Raw genomic sequence first — 18,766 nt, 5'->3', positions numbered from 1 at the left:
ATATCAACCAAGAGAAAACGAAGGAAAGATAGTAAGAAGCTCGGGAAATTGCAAATTTCATGTGCTATTCTTTTGAATGGAACCTCAGAGTATACACTTGTAATTGTCGAGAAGACGCATGTTAGCAGCAGATGTGACTAATTCTTGCCACAGAATGAAGGATGTACATCGTCAATGTAAGAACCAAAATGAACTAATTCTTGCTCAACCTACTTATTGCAGCCAATGGTCGGATCATCGTCAAGGCATCATTCAACAGTCTCCGTATCTACTGTCACGTTGCGGTGACTGCCAACCGAACGCTTACGCTTCTTTGTCGTCGTTGCCGGTGGCGGAGCCTCCGGCCTCTTTTACTTCCTTCTCATGGACGATGTTCCAGAAGAAATCCGTTAGAACTCCCTCATACGATGGCATTTTCGCAAACCCAGGGAAGTAGTTAATGTCGATCACAAGGTAATGGGTGCCGACCTTCACATCCCTGAGGACGTCAAAATTGAAGAGGCGGAGTCCCAACGCCCGCCTCAAACCCCTCGCTATCTCCGTGACAAAGCTCAATGGCGGCAACTCCGCCTCATCCAGTTGCATGTAATACTCTGCCTTCGACGAGACCTGTGTCGTCATGTTTGACACCTGCGAGAAGGTCACCGATCCCTCGGAACCCTCCAACTCCTCTTCGGTGACATCCGGGAGGGACTTCCTCTTCACGCACTGCACGTAATCCCCCACCACATACACCTTGAATATGACCCCGCCATGGTTCACAAACTCCTGCAGCACCAGCGGCGGTTTGAGCTTTAGGAGGTCTTCCCGGTGGAAGACCAGGGACATCTTATGAGACTTGGCGCTGCCATCGGCTACCAGGGGCTTCGCAATGATGGGTAAGCGGAGGGCCTCGACGACGTTGGAGTTGAGCGTACCGGAATCATAGACCACGAGCTGGCTTGGGATCCCAAAGGTCTCCCTCTGCTGGGGAATCTTGAGCTCGGAGACGACCTGGAGCATCGAGATGCGGTTGTGGAGGCGCGTGATGGCGAGGGGAGGGTCGACGATGGGGACGCCAGGGTTCTTGGTGGCGAAACCGTCAAGCTGGGCCTTCCAGTCCTCGCCGTGGAGCTTGTGGAGCACGCAATCAAAGGGTCCCTGTTCGGCGAGCGGCCGAGTGGTGTCGATGGGAACGAGATCGACGCCCCGCTTGCGTGAGAGGTCGACGAGCGAGGGCTGGATGAAGCTCTTCTGCTTCTTGGGAGCGAGTGCGTAACCTACTGTGAATCTCCGAGGGTTTTCCGCCATGCCGACCTCTTAATCCCTGGAAACTCGTCGAATTCCTCCTCAGTCTCCGATTGCCTGCCAAACAAACCGCATTTTAGAAGAACACATCGATTGGAATCTACGCTTCTTGAACCGAAATCATCGATTACCAAGAGCAGAACATGAAGTGAAGCGACCAAGAATTGCCTGACAAATTTATGACATCTGAGAATGTTTGCTGTACTAAGTGATCCAAATAAGCAAGCGAATTAAATATAACATAACCAGTAGCTACGAGATCGATAGGTACACTTTACGGTTATGATTGCGGTCCGTTACTTATGAATTAGATTTTCTACTAAGTAACTGAGTTAGTTATGAATTAGTTCGGACGGTTCGGTCAGTTACTGACATTTTCTTGTCAGTTATTTTACAGTTATGATTTCGGTCAGTTACTTTCAGTAGCCACCACAACAACTTCAACTGATCGCTGTTCTTCTTTGATCCATGATAACAAATTCAAAGGAATGACACTTGCTTGCAATGGCCTGGGTATCAATCATTTGTCACGATAATTACTAATTCCAAATCTCTTGGTGACATAGTAAACTTATATTTTGGTGGATGGATAACCCATGAAAAATTTTGGAACCCAATCTGTAAGTCCAAGAGTTACGTATATTAAATTACAACTAATATATCAATAAAAACACGAAAAATATATTTATTGTCTTTACCTAGTAATATGATTTATGATGTCTATGCATCATAAATATAACAAATAATATATTTATTAATTTTTAAAATTAAAGTAGATATTTTTAAAATATTAATTTTAGTGTTTCATGAAATGTTTGTTGAGTATGCATATGCATAAATGTTTACTTTAAGCATATTTTGTAACGAAAATATATGGTCTTTCGATGAAACAAGCCTAAGACTATATATATATATATATATATATTGTAACTCTATCGGGATGACTTCTATACAATAACTTTCGATTTCCTAAATAATGATAGAGAAAATATGCTAGATGTTCGTCATAACCAAATGAAAATAGAATTATGTGGTCACTATTATTTAGCTTGTCCTTGCAAATGAGAAAAAGATATATGATAGTGAGTCTATTATCGACTAACATGTGATTACCACGTGAGATCCAAGTCACCATTAGCTATGTGAGGAAGATTCAAAGCAAGAAAATAAAAATCTTTTTCTCGTTTATCATGATAAGGAAGACAATCAAAAGCTTAATTCTTATCTAAGATATAAAAAAATATTTTAAACCCAACACAAGAAATTTCTTTTAAACTACTTACCCACGTTTGAGGTTCTCATATTACTAACTAAAGCATTAGAGTGATGAAACTCCTTTCTACCTTGATCTTTGTGTAGGTGATACCTCGAGAGCATAGTATTTTAATCTCCAAATGATGATATTTTCATTACAGAAGCTCAGTATTTCTATCTAAGAGAAATCTTGAATATTTCTACAAACATGGGTTGGGATCATATCACGTTAGTTAACTAAGACGTCAATGATATTTAACTTTAGCAAATAGTTTAGTTAATATTAAAATAAATAATGATATTAGAGGGATAGAAAGAGAAATAAGAAATAAAGTAAAAGAATCTGAGTGATATATATTGGATAAAGCCTAAGCTTCTTAGTTGAGTTGGTATCCAGTCTAATGCATGTTAATCCTAATCAGTTTCACGTAAACTCATCATTATTATATAATTTAAAAATTTAAGACGGTGTGTGATTCTTTTGAACTGAGTGTATAAATCTTCTCTCTCATAAATCTCAGTAATTACATTCATATATCTTTGCACATTACTCAATAAAAGGTTGATCCGAGGATATGATACTATTATATAGCAGAAGCAGAAAAAAAGGGAAAAGGAAAAGTTTCTTCAGATTGCTCACAACGGCTCCTCTTGCTGGCCGCATGGCCGAAGCGTATTGCTCACAACTGTATGCCTTGTTAATGATGGTGAAAACAAGTAGCACCGTCTTCGCCACCTTACACAGCATAACGGAGCTTACGAAGCATCTATTCTTGAGCCCCATCTCGGCCAAGCTTATCTCATTTGCCTTCACCCATCCTGTCGCACCGTCTCTCGCCTTCCTCAGAAGCCACAGAGTGAACCCACAAGAAAGCATGCGGTAATGGATCAGGCACAACGAGTTCCCCTCCCACGTAGCTATCCCAATTGTGTCGTCGCAGCAGATGGCTGCTTCTTTCGGTAGATGGATGATTTGTGTACACTCCTCTCTCACATCGAAGGCGACGACGTACGGGTCAACCTTCGTGCACGATCGCCAGTCTGATGCCCAGAATACAACATCTCCGCAGACCACCGGATGCTCGTAGTTTAGTTCCCTCGCTCCCAGGTTGAGCTCCTTGTCCATCGTCCATGCCCTAGTCGCTGAGTCGTAGACCAGGCAGTGGTGCAACACGCTCCATTCCCAGGTCGGTGAGAGGTAGACTAGCTTGTAGGCTTCTGTCACCACGTCACTATCGTCCGTGAACTTCACCGCGATGCCACCCATCAAACGCACGCCCGATGGGGTGGGGAGACGACACCGAGTTCTACGAGCTGGGTTGTAGACAAATATGCTACTAGTAGTAGCATCGGACGATCCCTCGTTCCCATGCAAGACGAAGATGAGGCCACCGGCAGACCCGAGGATTGTGGCGTTGCTATTCCTAAGAAATTCGAGGCTGCTTTTGGGCACGCCGGTGCAGGGGTCAACTTTGAGGAGGGATAGGTTGGTGCCATGATACTCGACTATGAAGCCGGAGATGGTCGTGTTGTGGTACGACTGCAAATGGTGGAAATGGTAGTCGAACGACAATTGGTGGAAGGTCTTGCAAACAGAGAGGAGCCTAACGAAGGTCTTCGCCGGGCGGTAGGAGAGGATCTCGGCAATCAAATCATCACGAAGAGGACATCTTTTCCGGAGCTTCTCCCGACCAACGAAGTCGATACTCCTGGTGTTCTTGAGCATATAAGCCATGGAAGGGAAGGTGGACAATGACTCTCCCTTTATATAGAATATGTGTAATCAAATCAAATATTTAAGTTAGGAATTGATTTTATTTCCTTACTTGTTATTATAATTTAAAGAAATCTTAATCTACTTCCTTGTTTGTTGATATGAATTAAGGAAATAACTATTAAGTATTCCAAATATGATGATATCATATTTGTTAGTATATTAAATAAAAATAATTTATATTAAATAAATACGAAAATTAAAATAAATTTCCCTTAATAGAGGCTCACCTCCTCCTATTTAAAGTGAGGGATTTGTCTTCTTCGTTTCTCACCTAGTGACAGCGGGAGGAACGAGGAGTTACACCCTGTTGACAAGAGGTAGGTTTCCCTACCTTTCTTAATTTTAAAAGTTTTAGCTTTTATTTTGCTTCTTTAAATGTTGAAAGTTTTATAGTTTGAAAATTATGTATCGATTCTTTAAATATCAGGAGAAAATGATATATAATAGTGAGTCTATTATGGCTAACATGTGATTACCATGTGAGATCCAAGTCACCATTATCTATGTGAGGAAGATTCAAAGCAAGAAAATAAAATTTTTCTTCTCGTTTATCATGATAAGGAAGACAATCACAAGCTTCATTCTTATCTAAGGTATACAAAAATACTTTAAACCCAACACAAGGAATTTCTTTTAAACTACTTGAACCCACGTTTGAGGACCTCATATTACTAACTAAAACATTAGAGTAATGAAACTCCTTTCGACCTTGATCTTTGTGTAGGTGATATCTCGAGAGCATAGTATTTTCATCTCCAGATGATATTTTTATTACAGGAGCTCAGTATTTCTATCTAAGAGAAATCTTGAATATTCCTACAAACATGAGTAGTATTTCTATCTAAGAGAAATCTTGAATATTCCTACAAACATGAGTTGGGATCATATCACGTTAGTTAACTAAGACGTCAATGATATTTTACTCTAGCAGATAGTTTAGTTAATATTAAAATAAATAATGATATTAGAGGGATAGAAAGAGAAATAAGAAATAGAGTAAAAGAATCTGAGTGATATATATTGGATAAAGCCTAAGCTTCTTAGTTGAGTTGGTATCCAGTCTAATGCATGTTAATCCTAATCAGTTTCACGTAAACTCATCATTATTATATAACGATGAGTAACTCTTGAACATATAGATTGGGTTCCAAAATTTTTCGTGGGTTATCCATCCACCAAAATATAAGTCTACTATGTCACCAAGAGATTTGGAATTAGTAATTATCGTGACAAATGATTGATACCCAGGCCATTGCAAGTGTCATTCCTTTGAATTTGGTATCATAACCGTAACTGACACAAAGTAACTGACCCAACCGGTTGAAGATGTTGTGGTGGCTACTCAAAATAACTGACCGAAATCATAACCGTAAAGTAATTGACAAGAAATGTCAGTTAGTAACTGACCGAACCGTCCGAACTAATTCATAACTAACTCAGTTACTTAGTAGAAAATCTAATTCATAAGTAACGGACCGCAATCATAACCGTAAAGTGTACCAATCGATCTCATAGCTACTGGTTATGTTATATTTAATTCGCTTGCTTATCTGGATCACTTAGTGCAGCAAACATTCACAAATGACATTAATTTGTCAGGCAATTCTTGGTCGCTTCACCTCATGTTCTGCTCTTGGTAATCGATGATTTCGGTTCAAGAAGCGTAGATTCCAATCGATGTGTTCTTCTAAAATGCGGTTTGTTTGGCAGGCAATCGGAGACTGAGGAGGAATTCGACGAGTTTCCAGGGATTAAGAGGTCGGCATGGCGGAAAACCCTCGGAGATTCACAGTAGGTTACGCACTCGCTCCCAAGAAGCAGAAGAGCTTCATCCAGCCCTCGCTCGTCGACCTCTCACGCAAGCGGGGCGTCGATCTCGTTCCCATCGACACCACTCGGCCGCTCGCCGAACAGGGACCCTTTGATTGCGTGCTCCACAAGCTCCACGGCGAGGACTGGAAGGCCCAGCTTGACGGTTTCGCCACCAAGAACCCTGGCGTCCCCATCGTCGACCCTCCCCTCGCCATCACGCGCCTCCACAACCGCATCTCGATGCTCCAGGTCGTCTCCGAGCTCAAGATTCCCCAGCAGAGGGAGACCTTTGGGATCCCAAGCCAGCTCGTGGTCTATGATTCCGGTACGCTCAACTCCAACGTCGTCGAGGCCCTCCGCTTACCCATCATTGCGAAGCCCCTGGTAGCCGATGGCAGCGCCAAGTCTCATAAGATGTCCCTGGTCTTCCACCGGGAAGACCTCCTAAAGCTCAAACCGCCGCTGGTGCTGCAGGAGTTTGTGAACCATGGCGGGGTCATATTCAAGGTGTATGTGGTGGGGGATTACGTGCAGTGCGTGAAGAGGAAGTCCCTCCCGGATGTCACCGAAGAGGAGTTGGAGGGTTCCGAGGGATCGGTGACCTTCTCGCAGGTGTCAAACATGACGACACAGGTCTCGTCGAAGGCAGAGTATTACATGCAACTGGATGAGGCGGAGTTGCCGCCATTGAGCTTTGTCACGGAGATAGCGAGGGGTTTGAGGCGGGCGTTGGGACTCCGCCTCTTCAATTTTGACGTCCTCAGGGATGTGAAGGTCGGCACCCATTACCTTGTGATCGACATTAACTACTTCCCTGGGTTTGCGAAAATGCCATCGTATGAGGGAGTTCTAACGGATTTCTTCTGGAACATCGTCCATGAGAAGGAAGTAAAAGAGGCCGGAGGCTCCGCCACCGGCAACGACGACAAAGAAGCGTAAGCGTTCGGTTGGCAGTCACCGCAACGTGACAGTAGATACGGAGACTGTTGAATGATGCCTTGACGATGATCCGACCATTGGCTGCAATAAGTAGGTTGAGCAAGAATTAGTTCATTTTGGTTCTTACATTGACGATGTACATCCTTCATTCTGTGGCAAGAATTAGTCACATCTGCTGCTAACATGCGTCTTCTCGACAATTACAAGTGTATACTCTGAGGTTCCATTCAAAAGAATAGCACATGAAATTTGCAATTTCCCGAGCTTCTTACTATCTTTCCTTCGTTTTCTCTTGGTTGATATTTGTTGTGCTCTGCTTCGGACTTCCAATCATGTAACTTCCTTTTGGAGATTCTCAATCAGCAAGCAACTGCAGGATATTAGGGTCACAACTGCTTTTAGGTTTTAATGGAAGATGGTAGCATCTCAAAGAATTACTTGACAACAGGTAGAACAGATGTCGTATGATGACGAATCGTATGTGGTATCTATCCTATCCAAGGTTGCAGTAGCCCTGAGATACGTAAATACTATACTAAATCATGATGTTTGATGAAAGAAGCTCCATCTGTTCTGTAAGATGATCCATGTGTTGGGAGTTGTTCGGTAATCCCCCCTCTGTGCTTTTCTCAATCTCCTGTATGCTGGACTGGACATCGTCTGTGTCACCTGACAGAGAGCTAGGCGTGAAGAACTGCTCCCAAAATGCATCAACTATGCCGGGGAGTTTCTCTTCATCATCAGGAAAGTTAATATCAGTATGTGCCGAAAAGTCATCTATCTCGATAGGCACAGGCACTGCCGGATTCTCAACTCCAAGTAGCTCGGACAAATCGGAAATGCTTAAATCAGTAGGAGAAGGAGCAATGTCCGATAACACTCCTATGCCGGTCAGTTCACCTGTTTCCATCGTTTTTGCTACTGCTGCAGAAGACTGATCAAAACCAGAGCTGGCAGGCACGTATGAAACTCTAGAATCTGAAGGGACCTCCGACAGTGTAACACGAGAAGTACTTTCAAACGCTTCATACAAAGACTGGAAGTTCTCTCTCAAGAGATCATCGGAATTGGCCGAAGATTCTATCCTAGGAGATGTGTTCATCTTGAGTATCTGCCTCAGCATTGCTTTGGCTGCTTCGTTGATCAGTGACTGATACTTCACTATCCGACCTCCTTGGTTTGGAAGCCTTCGCTTTTTGTTAACTCCATGTATGCGTAAGTTTCCATCACTCTGCTGCAAAAACTGTGTAAAGAAGGCAGGGTTCCGCATGGCCTTCGCCAGGAACGACGTCATTTGTTGTTGCCGTTGTTCCATGCCATGAAGGCGTTTGACAAATGTCTCTAACTGATCATCCGCGGCTAGCTGCTGTTGCCGCAGCCTGACGAGCTCCTGCTCGAGTACATTCTTGTCTCTTTTTAGCCCCTCGATGTCTTCCTCCAACCCAAACTTGCCTACCTCGACACATGCCGCAACAGAAGAATTCTGTGGTGGAGTCTGCTCTGGTTGGCTACGGGCATGTGACTGACATGGTTTCCGCCTGTTTATAGCCTTCAAGAGTTGCTTTTGACCTCTTAGAAATCCCTCATTTGCGAACTCCCAGCGATCAGGATCAACTTTCTTGAAACCCTGCACATAAATCCCTCTTCAGCCAAGCACTTACTTGTCTGACATCTTTCACCTCAACAAGCACACATGTTCTTCGACCAAGTTAGGATTAATAAAGTCATATACGAGTGAAGAATCTCAATCTTGAAGGTAAAGATTCCATACAAAGAAGCTCCGGTTTAATACTTCAAACAGAGTCAATTCATGGCTAAAGCTAAAGCTATTCTGAAAACTGTCTCTTGATACCAATCATGGGACTTTATTGTTTATTTAGAAGAAAAGAAGTAAAAGGAAATGACCCTCCTATCATGGAATTCTCCAAGAGAATTGGCCTTCCAAGAGTTAGCATCACAGATTAGTTCATCAAACAATTCGTAGCCTTATTGCATAAAAGACAAAGCAATTATCCATCTCTCACATCAATTTCTGCTAAAACCTCTTCTTTGTTTCTTTCTTCTAGTTTTCATTCTGAGTTCTACAACTCTTGTAGGTTGTAGTTCTAAATTTAGAACTGTTGTTTTGGACCAATTTTGACTTTCATGAAACAATCACTTAATCAAACAAAATGTAGTAGAATTTTAGTGAGAAAACTCCGTAACAATTCCTATGCATCAAAAGTTCAAACTCGGTATAGCTCATCATCGACATTCTCGATCATTTTCATGACTTCAAAGTGACAGAGGTCACAGGATAACGTCGATGCTGGAGGGGTTTGAAGATTAATCTACTATGCTTTTCCTAATTTAGAGGACAATGTCTTGCGATCAACCTCTAATGGCACCAATGTTTGGGATTCTTTTGTCCTACCATGTCCCTAGGTATTATCCATCGACCCTCACCGATTGAAACGAGGAACTGCAACTACCGAAAAATTGGATTGGAAATGACAGAATAACGTGAATCAAACATATATTAATCAAAGTAAACAGAGGACGGAAGGGCGTTACGTAGGTATTAAGCTGCCGCACGAAGCTAGAGAAATTGCTGTGCTTGAAGTACTTGGGCAGGAGATGCCGAGCGAAGTCCGCCGTGTTCCACACCACGAAGCTGTTATTCCCGGCTCCCCACGAAACGATCGCGTCGGTCCCCAGATCATCCACCATGTCGTACGTCTTGCTGAGGAACGGCGGCGGCGCACTCCCGTTCATCCCGGGGATCGCACCCGCCACCGCTTCTCCATCTCCCCCGCATTTCTCCATCGCTCCTCCGCCCTCCTCGTTGCGATCTAGCGGGCGGAAACAGAATTCGGAGATGAGATCGGAGTTCAGGGCTCATCATCCGATCGCACGAGAAGGTAAAGCCATCGTAGGGCTCCGTCCTCCTCTCTCGTTCCTTGTCGAACTGCCCCGGCGCTGTCTTTGAGCAACAAAGATATCTCAATGAATGGTGAGATAGCATCGGATCGTGATCGTACCGCTCACATTCAAAATGACGGATGGACCCACATGCTTAAAGGCGCGGTCCATGTCACCGGACGGTTCCGGTGCACGAATTGGATGACACCAATCGAAAGTTTAATTGGAGAGGATCCGCGTACGTCATCGTAAAAGATGATTCCTTAATTAGCCCGCGACGACACCGACGTCTTTCCTTCGCAATGAATCAAAATACTATTATGTCCCCACACATTGTAAAAATTACCTCGATCACCAACGGTATGACACTATAATAAGTAAAAGGGCCCCACGTGTGCGGTTACGGGGGAGTCTGCTGTCGTGGAACGAACGAGCAGTTTTGGTATTTCCCACCCGCCGTCGCTTCCCCGCCTAAACGGGAAGAGATGGGATTGGAGTACATCGTGGGCCCGATGCTGTGGCCCGGGTGGAGATGCTAGTTGACCTCCCGAATTATCTCACGTAGCAACACTGGCCGTTGGATTAAGACCGGCAGTGCCGCACGTGAGAGCCGAGTGATTCTTTTTGCTTCAATTGATTGATTCAAATCAATCACTCTGCAATGTTGGCCGAGGAAAGGTCGTGTCAATTGTATCCTCAATTTTCAACATGACTTATTGCATTACCATCGCGGATCATGAAACGGGAAATAATCATAAATGATGTGTCATCTTACCACGATACTCTTAAAAAAGTAAAAGAATTTGATTTGACGTGGGCTACAAAATAAACGAAGTCCCTTATGTACATAAAGGCACTACTGCTCCATTCTAAAGCTGCAAGAGAGCCCAGAAGACTAATCATGAACATTAATCTAGATTGCTTGGATACTTGGCTGTTTGAACATTGATAATCTGTGGGCAAACAAATGATGAGAGAGCAAAAGAGAAATAAGATTAGAACAAAATATGTTTTTGGGAGGCTTCTGGTACGGATCCTCGAGAATGTTTGGGATACTCTGAAGGATAAAACCTACGCAACACCGAGAAAAGGATAAGGAAAACTAAGCACAAAGGCATGGAATCCAAGTGAGACAATGTACATTGACATAACTTAAAACAGTTGCTCACCATGTAATCAACACGCCTTCCTTTTGTCCACCTTCAAGTGAATCTTAAACCATTTCTTCCGCCTTATCCGGTCCCTAGACTTCTTTTCATCCTTTGGCTTCTTTTCTATCGTTGGGCACTCTTCGTCACTTTTGGACCCATTGAAGGGACTGCTGATCTTGCTGCTACTTGAGTTTCTTTTTAAAGGTGAAATGGTGGTGTAGGAGGCATGAATAGTGTTCCTTTCCTTGAGCAGCTCATCGATCTGTAGCAGAAAATAATAACATATTTAGATCACAATATAAGCAGTTAAGAAATGGGGCTTTGCTCAGCAGTGTCAAATGGTGAACTCACTGCTTGCATTTCCTGTGCATACTTGTTGGTCATCTCTGTGAATCGGGCCAACACCTGTCAATCTCAGCATAGAGAAGCAGACTCGGATGAGCAAATGTCACCAAAAGTAAATCACTGTAGTAGCACCATCCAGGAAATGCATACAAACCTCTCTATATTCTGTCTCAAACTTAGACAACTCAGCCCTTTTGGTTAATATCTTTGCCTCCACATCACGCAGTTTCTCCTTTTCCGCTGAAAACTGTTCGGCACACATAACTTCTATTGTGTAGTTTACACTTTTGAAGAAGTTGTCACCTTCAAAATTTTATTCAACAAGAATATGTAAGATATAAGCTGCAAAGCTCTATGTTAAGAAGTCAGTCAAATATATTGTGTAAATATACAACTTACCGTAGACAGCAAATACATGGGTGCCTGCTTTCAGTTCATTTACTTCACATGCTTGAAACCCATCCAATTTCTTGAAGAATTTAGCATCAGGATCTTTAGCAATCGCTATCTGGAGGTAAGAAACATAGGTAACCAAATAAAAGTGCATCATTCAGTAACAATCACCTTGTTTGGTTACAGAGTCACTTGCACAGAATTTAAACCAGTTAACCTCACCGAATGGCTTTGATCAAACCGATACACAGGAAAGCAAAGAAAGAACATTCCAGCAGAAGTAACCCTTCCGGTTTTAGTGCTGTCTTCCTGCACCAGTCTGGTTGTCAGATGAATATATCACAAGCTAAATGTGATCACCTAAAATATAAACCACACAATTAAGGAAACGATAACAAGATGGCAAGAATACGAGGAGAATTACAGAGGGAGGAAATAGTTGCAACACAGTTTTTTCAATTTTAAACAATTATTAGCTGATCCACAATATATACTATCTGCAAGAGGAAATGTTGGAACTTCTGAGAACCTCACAATTTGCATACCTCAAGCTCTAAAATATTGAGATCAGGATCAACCAATACAGATTAGGTATTTGGGATTGGTTTAAAATCAAACCAATAGTCAAAAGATTAATATAGTTTTCATATCGGTTACATTAATCAAAACTCTGAAACGCCATATTAGAGATAATGCAGCAGTTGATTTCAGTACAAGCAAATATTGTTAATTTAAGCTGATGGACACTGATCCATATTAGGATTTATTTCTCTCATCCTGGCTGCATCCAACATAATAATTGGTAACTATCACTTGCTAAGGTCAAGTTAAATACATGACTCTCCCCAAGCCCGCATAGGTAGGAACCTCATGCAACATGCTGTCCTTTGTAAATCATGGAGCTACACATAAACAAGTAGGAAGTAAGATATTGTTCTTTCGTACACCAGATATCACACAAGGGCATCTGCTTTCTCTGTTAAAGCAACAGATTTTGATAATAAAAAGCATAAACAACAAAAGTTTGAGCTAAAAAATATGTACCGGTGATTGGAGGAGACACAACTGAAACATATTGGATGCCAGACAAAGCTAAAGGACACAAATAACAGAGATGATAAAGTAAAAGAAAAGAATGCTATGTTGAACTCTCCACATGGTTGCATATGATCTCTTTTAGAACTAATCAAACAGTCGAGACAACAAAAGAAAATTAACAAGAGGCAATATACTATTGTTAATAAATTCACCAACATGATATGCTTACTTGTAATGCAAGACTGAGTCCACCATTTTCTTCCTGCTCAAAGTACAATAGCTGCAAATACATTACAAAAAATATAGTAAGAATAAAATTTCAATTCCTAAAAAGATGCAATAAAATAGTAGAAGTAACCATCATCAATAAATTCCTAAAAAATAGTTCAACCCGCATAGCGCAAGCAAATAATCCATGAAGAGACAACTGGCTACCAATGCATATACATAGTTAGAGGTAAATTAACCTGGAACTTAAGTGAAGATGCATGGATTTGTTTTAACCTCTGTTCTGTTATGCATCTTAGATGCTAGACTTATAATTGGATCCCTAAGGTAATGACAAGTCAAGATCTTCTGATTTAGATATGCACCACCTGATCTGAATCAGGTTGCACTACCAGCAAAAATATGATCTATCCTGCTACAAATTTCAAGGTTTGGTTCATAAAAAACAAAATCATTCTTGTGTCAAGTTGTAGAAGCATGAAAAGCTATTAAATTATCCAATAACAACTCATAAATCCTGCAAAGAGTATGAACTAAACTTAAAGATCAATATCATGAACCATAGACCGTGAAGTTCTCAAAGGTCGATGACTTTTGGAAGTTAAGATCAACAAAGAAACAGAGATCTTATAGTCCTGGTTGGGCCTTTCCATAGATTAATGACAATGAACTCAAACGCAATTTACTCTCATGGAATACTGCACTGCATGAGCTTGACAACCAGTTAAATTTTTTATAACCTTAGGTTTTGGCAGCACTGCCTTGCAAGTTCTAACTTATGTTTTATTTGCTAGTCATAGGCCACTATGATGACTCCGATCCATGTAAGACTCTTAAAAAGTTCCATTTATATAGGTTGAGCGCCTGATCAACCGCACAATATGTCAAAAAAATTTGCTTCTTGCAGTGGCAAAAGTACATGATGTATGCAAGGTGAAAACGCCATGCAAGCTAACAAAGACTTCTATAATATAGTTCATCATTATGCTAACACGAGTGTGCTGGCAGGAGAGAGAAAAGGATAAAAAGGAAGGAATGATTGAAAAGGAAACAGATAGTGTATGCACCATTTTGCTTAAGCTACCAACAGTGGTCCTAATCATCATTGGAGATCCACAACAAACATTGTTACTTTGTTAGATCTTGGCACTGCAACTATTTCCCATTTGATCATGTCAAGATGAAAGAATGTACCAAGCAATGGAATGAAATTTCTCTTCCTAGAACGGTAGCAATTTAAAGCCTAAACCAGAACCCATTATGGAACTAATGGTACACCTGTTGTAACAACCAAACCAGTCTACTCAACGAAAATTAATAAGTAAGATTGATGCTTGAGGAGGACTGACACATACTCCAGTCTACAACCCTATTGGAAGTGGACCAGCATGTACTGGACCATGAAACATGGCCAAGGACATTACTGAACAGTCTTATAGGACATGATACAGCCCAGGCACAACATTTGTGACATGTGTTTTTTATATATTGTCCAATTTCATAGCTTGTATAATGTAGGCAATCTATGAAAAATCCAATTCATATGAAGGGCAACAACCATTCATATAGATTGCAAAAAATCTAAACAAGAATACTTCAAACACAAATCACTAAGAATAAAAAGTGTCAATTATATGTTGACAATATTTTACATCTTTTGGAACCTTCTACATACAGATGACATACATTATACCATACTACATATTAACAATTTTTGGTGTGGATGGTACAAATGTCTCAATATGTTTCCAAGTATCATGTGTTGAGATTAAACAAGTATCCATGCTCACAGGGATGACAGAGGGTAATATTATTTGGTTACGTCGGTCTACTGACCCACTAAATCCAGGTTGGTTTTAACAAGGTTTGGGACACGTTGGGAATGGAAGTAGGTACATAAGTTGGAGTAAGATTTCAGTAAGGATACCTACCCATTGTCATTCCTAAAGAGAGTAGAGATGACAGCACATCAGGTTTTTCATATCCAGGTATATCCAACTCACTTGAATCAGATTCAGATACACTTTAATTAAGTTCAGGACAAATTCGGTTAGAAAGGTAATTATGTCAGGTTGGGGATTGGATTCAAGTGACCCATTGCCATCACTACATGTACAACAAGGGGACATCATCCATATAACAATCATTTTGAAGTGCAAATGTTTACAGGTATAAGGTGATAAATCCAGAGTGTTAAGAAAATGAACTTCTTGACACTCCATAACATTAGAGTGAACTAAAAATCAATTATTAAAGATTCCTTTTCAGGTAATGTTCGAAGCTGCAAACATGTCTCGAAGAGATTCTTCATGGGAACCTCTTCTGATAATATAATTTTTATACTTCAAAAATTTTAACAGCATTCATTGCCCTGAATATTGTTATATATTAAATATATACATACAGTATGTATATATGCATACATAATGTAAATATTCAAAATTTTGACATAACCTTGAATTTGCTTTTTTCAGCTGAATAAACACGACAAACCACTCCCATCTGGGCTTCCCTCTCTGTTATTTCTACTGTGTAAAAGTGAGCAGACTGCTTTTCTACCTGTCCAGTATTGGAAAAGTAAATATTCAAAATTTTGAATGCAACAGTTCTAAAAGCAACAAGTGGAAATGTGATGATAACCTTTCTAGCAATCGACTGACCCAAAGGAAGTGAACGAATGATTACTGAGCCATTAAGCGCCTCCTCCAAAACAGTTGCAGATACAGTTGTCTTAATCGGGACTCCAAGTTTACTAACATGCAGTATATAGTCAGAGGTCTTTTGATAATTGGTGCAAAAAGAGCTACCAAAAAGTACAAAGATAATAGCAAGTTCCACTGACTGGTTTTACCTAAAAAGTGCAGCAAACATTGTATTTACAGTACCAAGACTTGAAAGATCAAGCTCCAATTCTTGGCTATCTGATTCAATAGCCTGAACAAAGAAATGTCAACTTCATGAATCTGTCTGGTGGCTTAAATGAAAGCAAGAAATAAATGATAAGGGTACAGAACACAAACTTTTACATAAAATATATGACAACATAGTAGATGGAGAAATCCCATATTAAAAAATAGTTTTAGTGATAGACAGAGACAGATCTGAATTATCATCTAATAGAACTAAATCCAACAGCAGCTGTGTAACTTGTATCACTAACCTCAAAACCTGATGTATCATATTGGCGCCGTTTATCTGGATCAGACAAGATATTGTATGAGAAGGTGACCTCCTTAAAAACATCAGCTGCTATAGGATCATTTGCATTTTTGTCAGGATGATACCTGCAAAATGAACAGAATACAAATACTATGACGGTCCTTTGTATCATCTCTCACCAAAAATATTTCAATTTCTGAGTATGCAAAGAAAATTATGTGGCCACCAGAGGACTGATAGGATGAGCATCAGAGACGCAACTAATGTTCTCTAGTGACATACAAATTAAACCATATCATAAATTACATACAACTTTTACAAATTTGAATGTTTCCACCACTTCAAGTGAAACAACAAGTTTCAGTGCCTCAGTTGTAATGATCATGATATATTCCAAATTGTTACGTTTTGTTGTGCATATAATTTTCTTCTACCTTGATTCAGCTTCAAGCATTTAGTTGTATACCAGCTAACTTGGATCCTGGGTATCATAGCCAAGCTTACAACTGGATCAGTATAAGGAGGCATTAAAGAACAAATTGGAAATTTTCTCCTAGCAAAATTAAATTTAAAGAAAATTGCCAAGCGAGATAGAGATTTATTATTGAAACTTAAATCACAGAGAAATATGTTCATTTACTTAAAACTCAAAGTACATATCCTACTTGAATTCTCATGGAAGAAAGAAGATACTTGAATTAACTAGATGAAAGACAATCTCTCAGCCTATGGAAATATTTTATAATGGTGAAATTAAACCATCTAAGAGATTGGAGTCGTCACTTAATGAAACTTTAGCACCAGAAAATTTTCTTCTTCACCAACATATCCACCTCTATTTGGAGCCATCTATTCCTGATCAGCACCAGCCAGCCTCACTGAGTTGGATTTTTTATGTGTATGGCCATGACACTATGACAGGCTGGCCTTATAATGTAATATAGGTTAAGAATTAACAAACTGGAATTTGGTAGAGAGCTGTAGTATATGTTAAGAATTAACAAACTGAGATTTGGTAGAGGGCTAAATGATTTAGATGACTTGTAGATAGTCCCAACTCATTGTAGCTAGTATCACTGATGTCATAATCAGCTATGAGTTTTATCGATCCCCATCCATCTGTTGACTTCCAGATATTTGCAGACTCAAAGGAGCTACAATTATCAGATATGTAAAAGATAATAGCTCAAAGTTTTAAGAAGCTTAGGCAGACTTGGCATACTATTAGTGTCACTGAAGAATCTTGTACCAAACGTTTTAAGTTCAATTCATCACTGAAATTTAGACTGATTTCTTTTAGTGTTATTCACCATCACTTGGAACCATTGCTATAGGTTTTCCTACAAAAGGTGGATATGACAGTTGTAAAACCAGTTGCAAATCCAATAAGCATATATAAAAATTTATTTATAATGTACTATGTATCTGAAAAATGTCTTTTTTCCGTCAAATGGTATGCAATATCAAATTACAAGTTATCATTTCTCCACGATAACATGAATAATAAAAAATCCTGGACATTTATGTATGATAGGAACGTTAAATTTTGTTGATACTTGTACCAATTGTTTGCCCTAGTTAGAACAAGATATCAACTCCATTCTGCAAGCTAGAATGGGCCATTTCAAGATAATACTGCAAGATCCCAACAAGAAATAGACACTCATTATTCGTCGCAGCGATGTAGAGGCAACAGGAACGCAGAAACAGCATCCTTAAAATCCCCCAGATTGAATTCAGGGTTCTTACTTGAGAGCCATTCTCCTGTACGCACTCTTGATTTCCTGCTCCGTGGCATTGCGAGGGACACCAAGAACTTCATACGGATCCCTTCTCTGCTGCTGCTGTTTATTGGTATCCCCTTTCCTCTCCGACTTGGAGGAAGAGAAACCCGGAGCCGGCATATCTCTCCACCCAAAGCCAACCTGCAGGCTCTAACCCTAATCGCTCTCGGTGCCAAGGAATCAAACACCTCACCGCGATCCGAACCACGCAGAGAAGAACACAGATCTACCAGCCTAACACCCTCTCGCTCCCATCTCGAATCCCGTCACGGAGGCGAACGAGATCCGTCGCCCCGTGCCCCACCGAGCTCTGCGATCGGAGAATACGAAGAAGAAGAAGAGAGAGCCGAAGAAGAAGAGGAGGCGAAGAGGGCGAGAGGATTTGGAGAGCGGGGAGAGGGGAAGGAGAGGGTGGGGTTTCCACTGCTCCCCATGAACAGTGCAGCTGTTACCTTGTCCCTCTATGCTCACGGCAGCCGAGGCAACTGCTCCCCCACATCAACCGCTGATGCCGCATAAACCTTGTTCTGCGGGAAGACATCCACCGTCCATTGTTTCGTCAATGTCATCCGGCGGACAATCTTACGCGGGTGCTATTAAATGGACGTGGGGAGCCATCAGAGCCTTTCTTCTTCGACTCAGTATACACTTACCCAAGACAACACCCATTTGCAAATGGCGGTAGAGATCGGGCCCCG

At 41.0% G+C, this 18,766-nt stretch overlaps 5 protein-coding genes across 5 annotated transcripts; 1 reads left to right on the top strand and 4 right to left on the bottom strand.

Moving 5' to 3' along the window:
• Positions 1 to 27: 27 nt before the first annotated feature.
• On the bottom strand, positions 28 to 1,544 carry LOC135632769 (inositol-tetrakisphosphate 1-kinase 1-like). The gene is made up of 2 exons (XM_065141535.1): positions 1,419 to 1,544; positions 28 to 1,344 (listed from the first exon to the last, which is right to left on the bottom strand). Exon 2 carries the CDS (start codon positions 1,288 to 1,290, stop codon positions 304 to 306), a length of 987 nt encoding a protein of 328 aa, XP_064997607.1. The 5' UTR covers positions 1,291 to 1,344; positions 1,419 to 1,544; the 3' UTR covers positions 28 to 303.
• A 1,544-nt stretch (positions 1,545 to 3,088) lies between these two features.
• On the bottom strand, positions 3,089 to 4,276 carry LOC135633856 (uncharacterized). The gene has a single exon (XM_065143809.1). The coding sequence runs from the start codon at positions 4,274 to 4,276 to the stop codon at positions 3,089 to 3,091; it is 1,188 nt and encodes a 395-aa protein (XP_064999881.1).
• Positions 4,277 to 5,811: 1,535 nt separating this feature from the next.
• On the top strand, positions 5,812 to 7,266 carry LOC135632817 (inositol-tetrakisphosphate 1-kinase 1-like). The gene is made up of 2 exons (XM_065141607.1): positions 5,812 to 5,954; positions 6,029 to 7,266. Exon 2 carries the CDS (start codon positions 6,083 to 6,085, stop codon positions 7,067 to 7,069), a length of 987 nt encoding a protein of 328 aa, XP_064997679.1. The 5' UTR covers positions 5,812 to 5,954; positions 6,029 to 6,082; the 3' UTR covers positions 7,070 to 7,266.
• LOC135633855 (heat stress transcription factor A-1-like) lies at positions 7,184 to 9,874 on the bottom strand. Its single transcript, XM_065143808.1, has 2 exons — positions 9,623 to 9,874; positions 7,184 to 8,696 (listed from the first exon to the last, which is right to left on the bottom strand). Exons 1-2 carry the CDS (start codon positions 9,872 to 9,874, stop codon positions 7,605 to 7,607), a joined length of 1,344 nt encoding a protein of 447 aa, XP_064999880.1. The 3' UTR covers positions 7,184 to 7,604.
• A 992-nt stretch (positions 9,875 to 10,866) lies between these two features.
• Positions 10,867 to 18,527, bottom strand: LOC135632251 (chaperone protein dnaJ 16-like). The gene is made up of 12 exons (XM_065140665.1): positions 18,034 to 18,527; positions 16,286 to 16,409; positions 15,977 to 16,059; positions 15,766 to 15,877; positions 15,580 to 15,684; positions 13,127 to 13,177; positions 12,082 to 12,168; positions 11,866 to 11,974; positions 11,621 to 11,769; positions 11,473 to 11,526; positions 11,140 to 11,383; positions 10,867 to 11,041 (listed from the first exon to the last, which is right to left on the bottom strand). The coding sequence occupies exons 1-11, from the start codon at positions 18,186 to 18,188 to the stop codon at positions 11,147 to 11,149; spliced, it is 1,266 nt and encodes a 421-aa protein (XP_064996737.1). The 5' UTR covers positions 18,189 to 18,527; the 3' UTR covers positions 10,867 to 11,041; positions 11,140 to 11,146.
• Between the last annotated feature and the right edge of the window lie 239 nt (positions 18,528 to 18,766).

Source organism: Musa acuminata, chromosome BXJ3-3 (assembly GCF_036884655.1).
Source record: "Musa acuminata AAA Group cultivar baxijiao chromosome BXJ3-3, Cavendish_Baxijiao_AAA, whole genome shotgun sequence".
Lineage (NCBI taxonomy): Eukaryota > Viridiplantae > Streptophyta > Magnoliopsida > Zingiberales > Musaceae > Musa > Musa acuminata.
This window is presented reverse-complemented; position numbering and strand designations above follow the sequence as displayed.

Excerpts from the sequence above, each read along its gene's own strand:
- LOC135632769 (XM_065141535.1), bottom strand. The coding sequence starts at position 1,290 with ATGGCGGAAAACCCTCGGAGATTCACAGTAGGTTACGCACTCGCTCCC.
- LOC135633856 (XM_065143809.1), bottom strand. The coding sequence starts at position 4,276 with ATGGCTTATATGCTCAAGAACACCAGGAGTATCGACTTCGTTGGTCGG.
- LOC135632817 (XM_065141607.1), top strand. The coding sequence starts at position 6,083 with ATGGCGGAAAACCCTCGGAGATTCACAGTAGGTTACGCACTCGCTCCC.
- LOC135633855 (XM_065143808.1), bottom strand. The coding sequence starts at position 9,874 with ATGGAGAAATGCGGGGGAGATGGAGAAGCGGTGGCGGGTGCGATCCCC. Across the intron at positions 8,697-9,622 it reads TGCGGCAGCTTAATACCTAC|GGTTTCAAGAAAGTTGATCC; the intron begins GTAACGCCCTTC and ends ATTTATGTGCAG.
- LOC135632251 (XM_065140665.1), bottom strand. The coding sequence starts at position 18,188 with ATGCCGGCTCCGGGTTTCTCTTCCTCCAAGTCGGAGAGGAAAGGGGAT. Across the intron at positions 12,169-13,126 it reads GACTCAGTCTTGCATTACAA|GAAGACAGCACTAAAACCGG; the intron begins GTAAGCATATCA and ends AGACTGGTGCAG. Across the intron at positions 11,770-11,865 it reads CCATGTATTTGCTGTCTACG|GTGACAACTTCTTCAAAAGT; the intron begins GTAAGTTGTATA and ends AAAATTTTGAAG.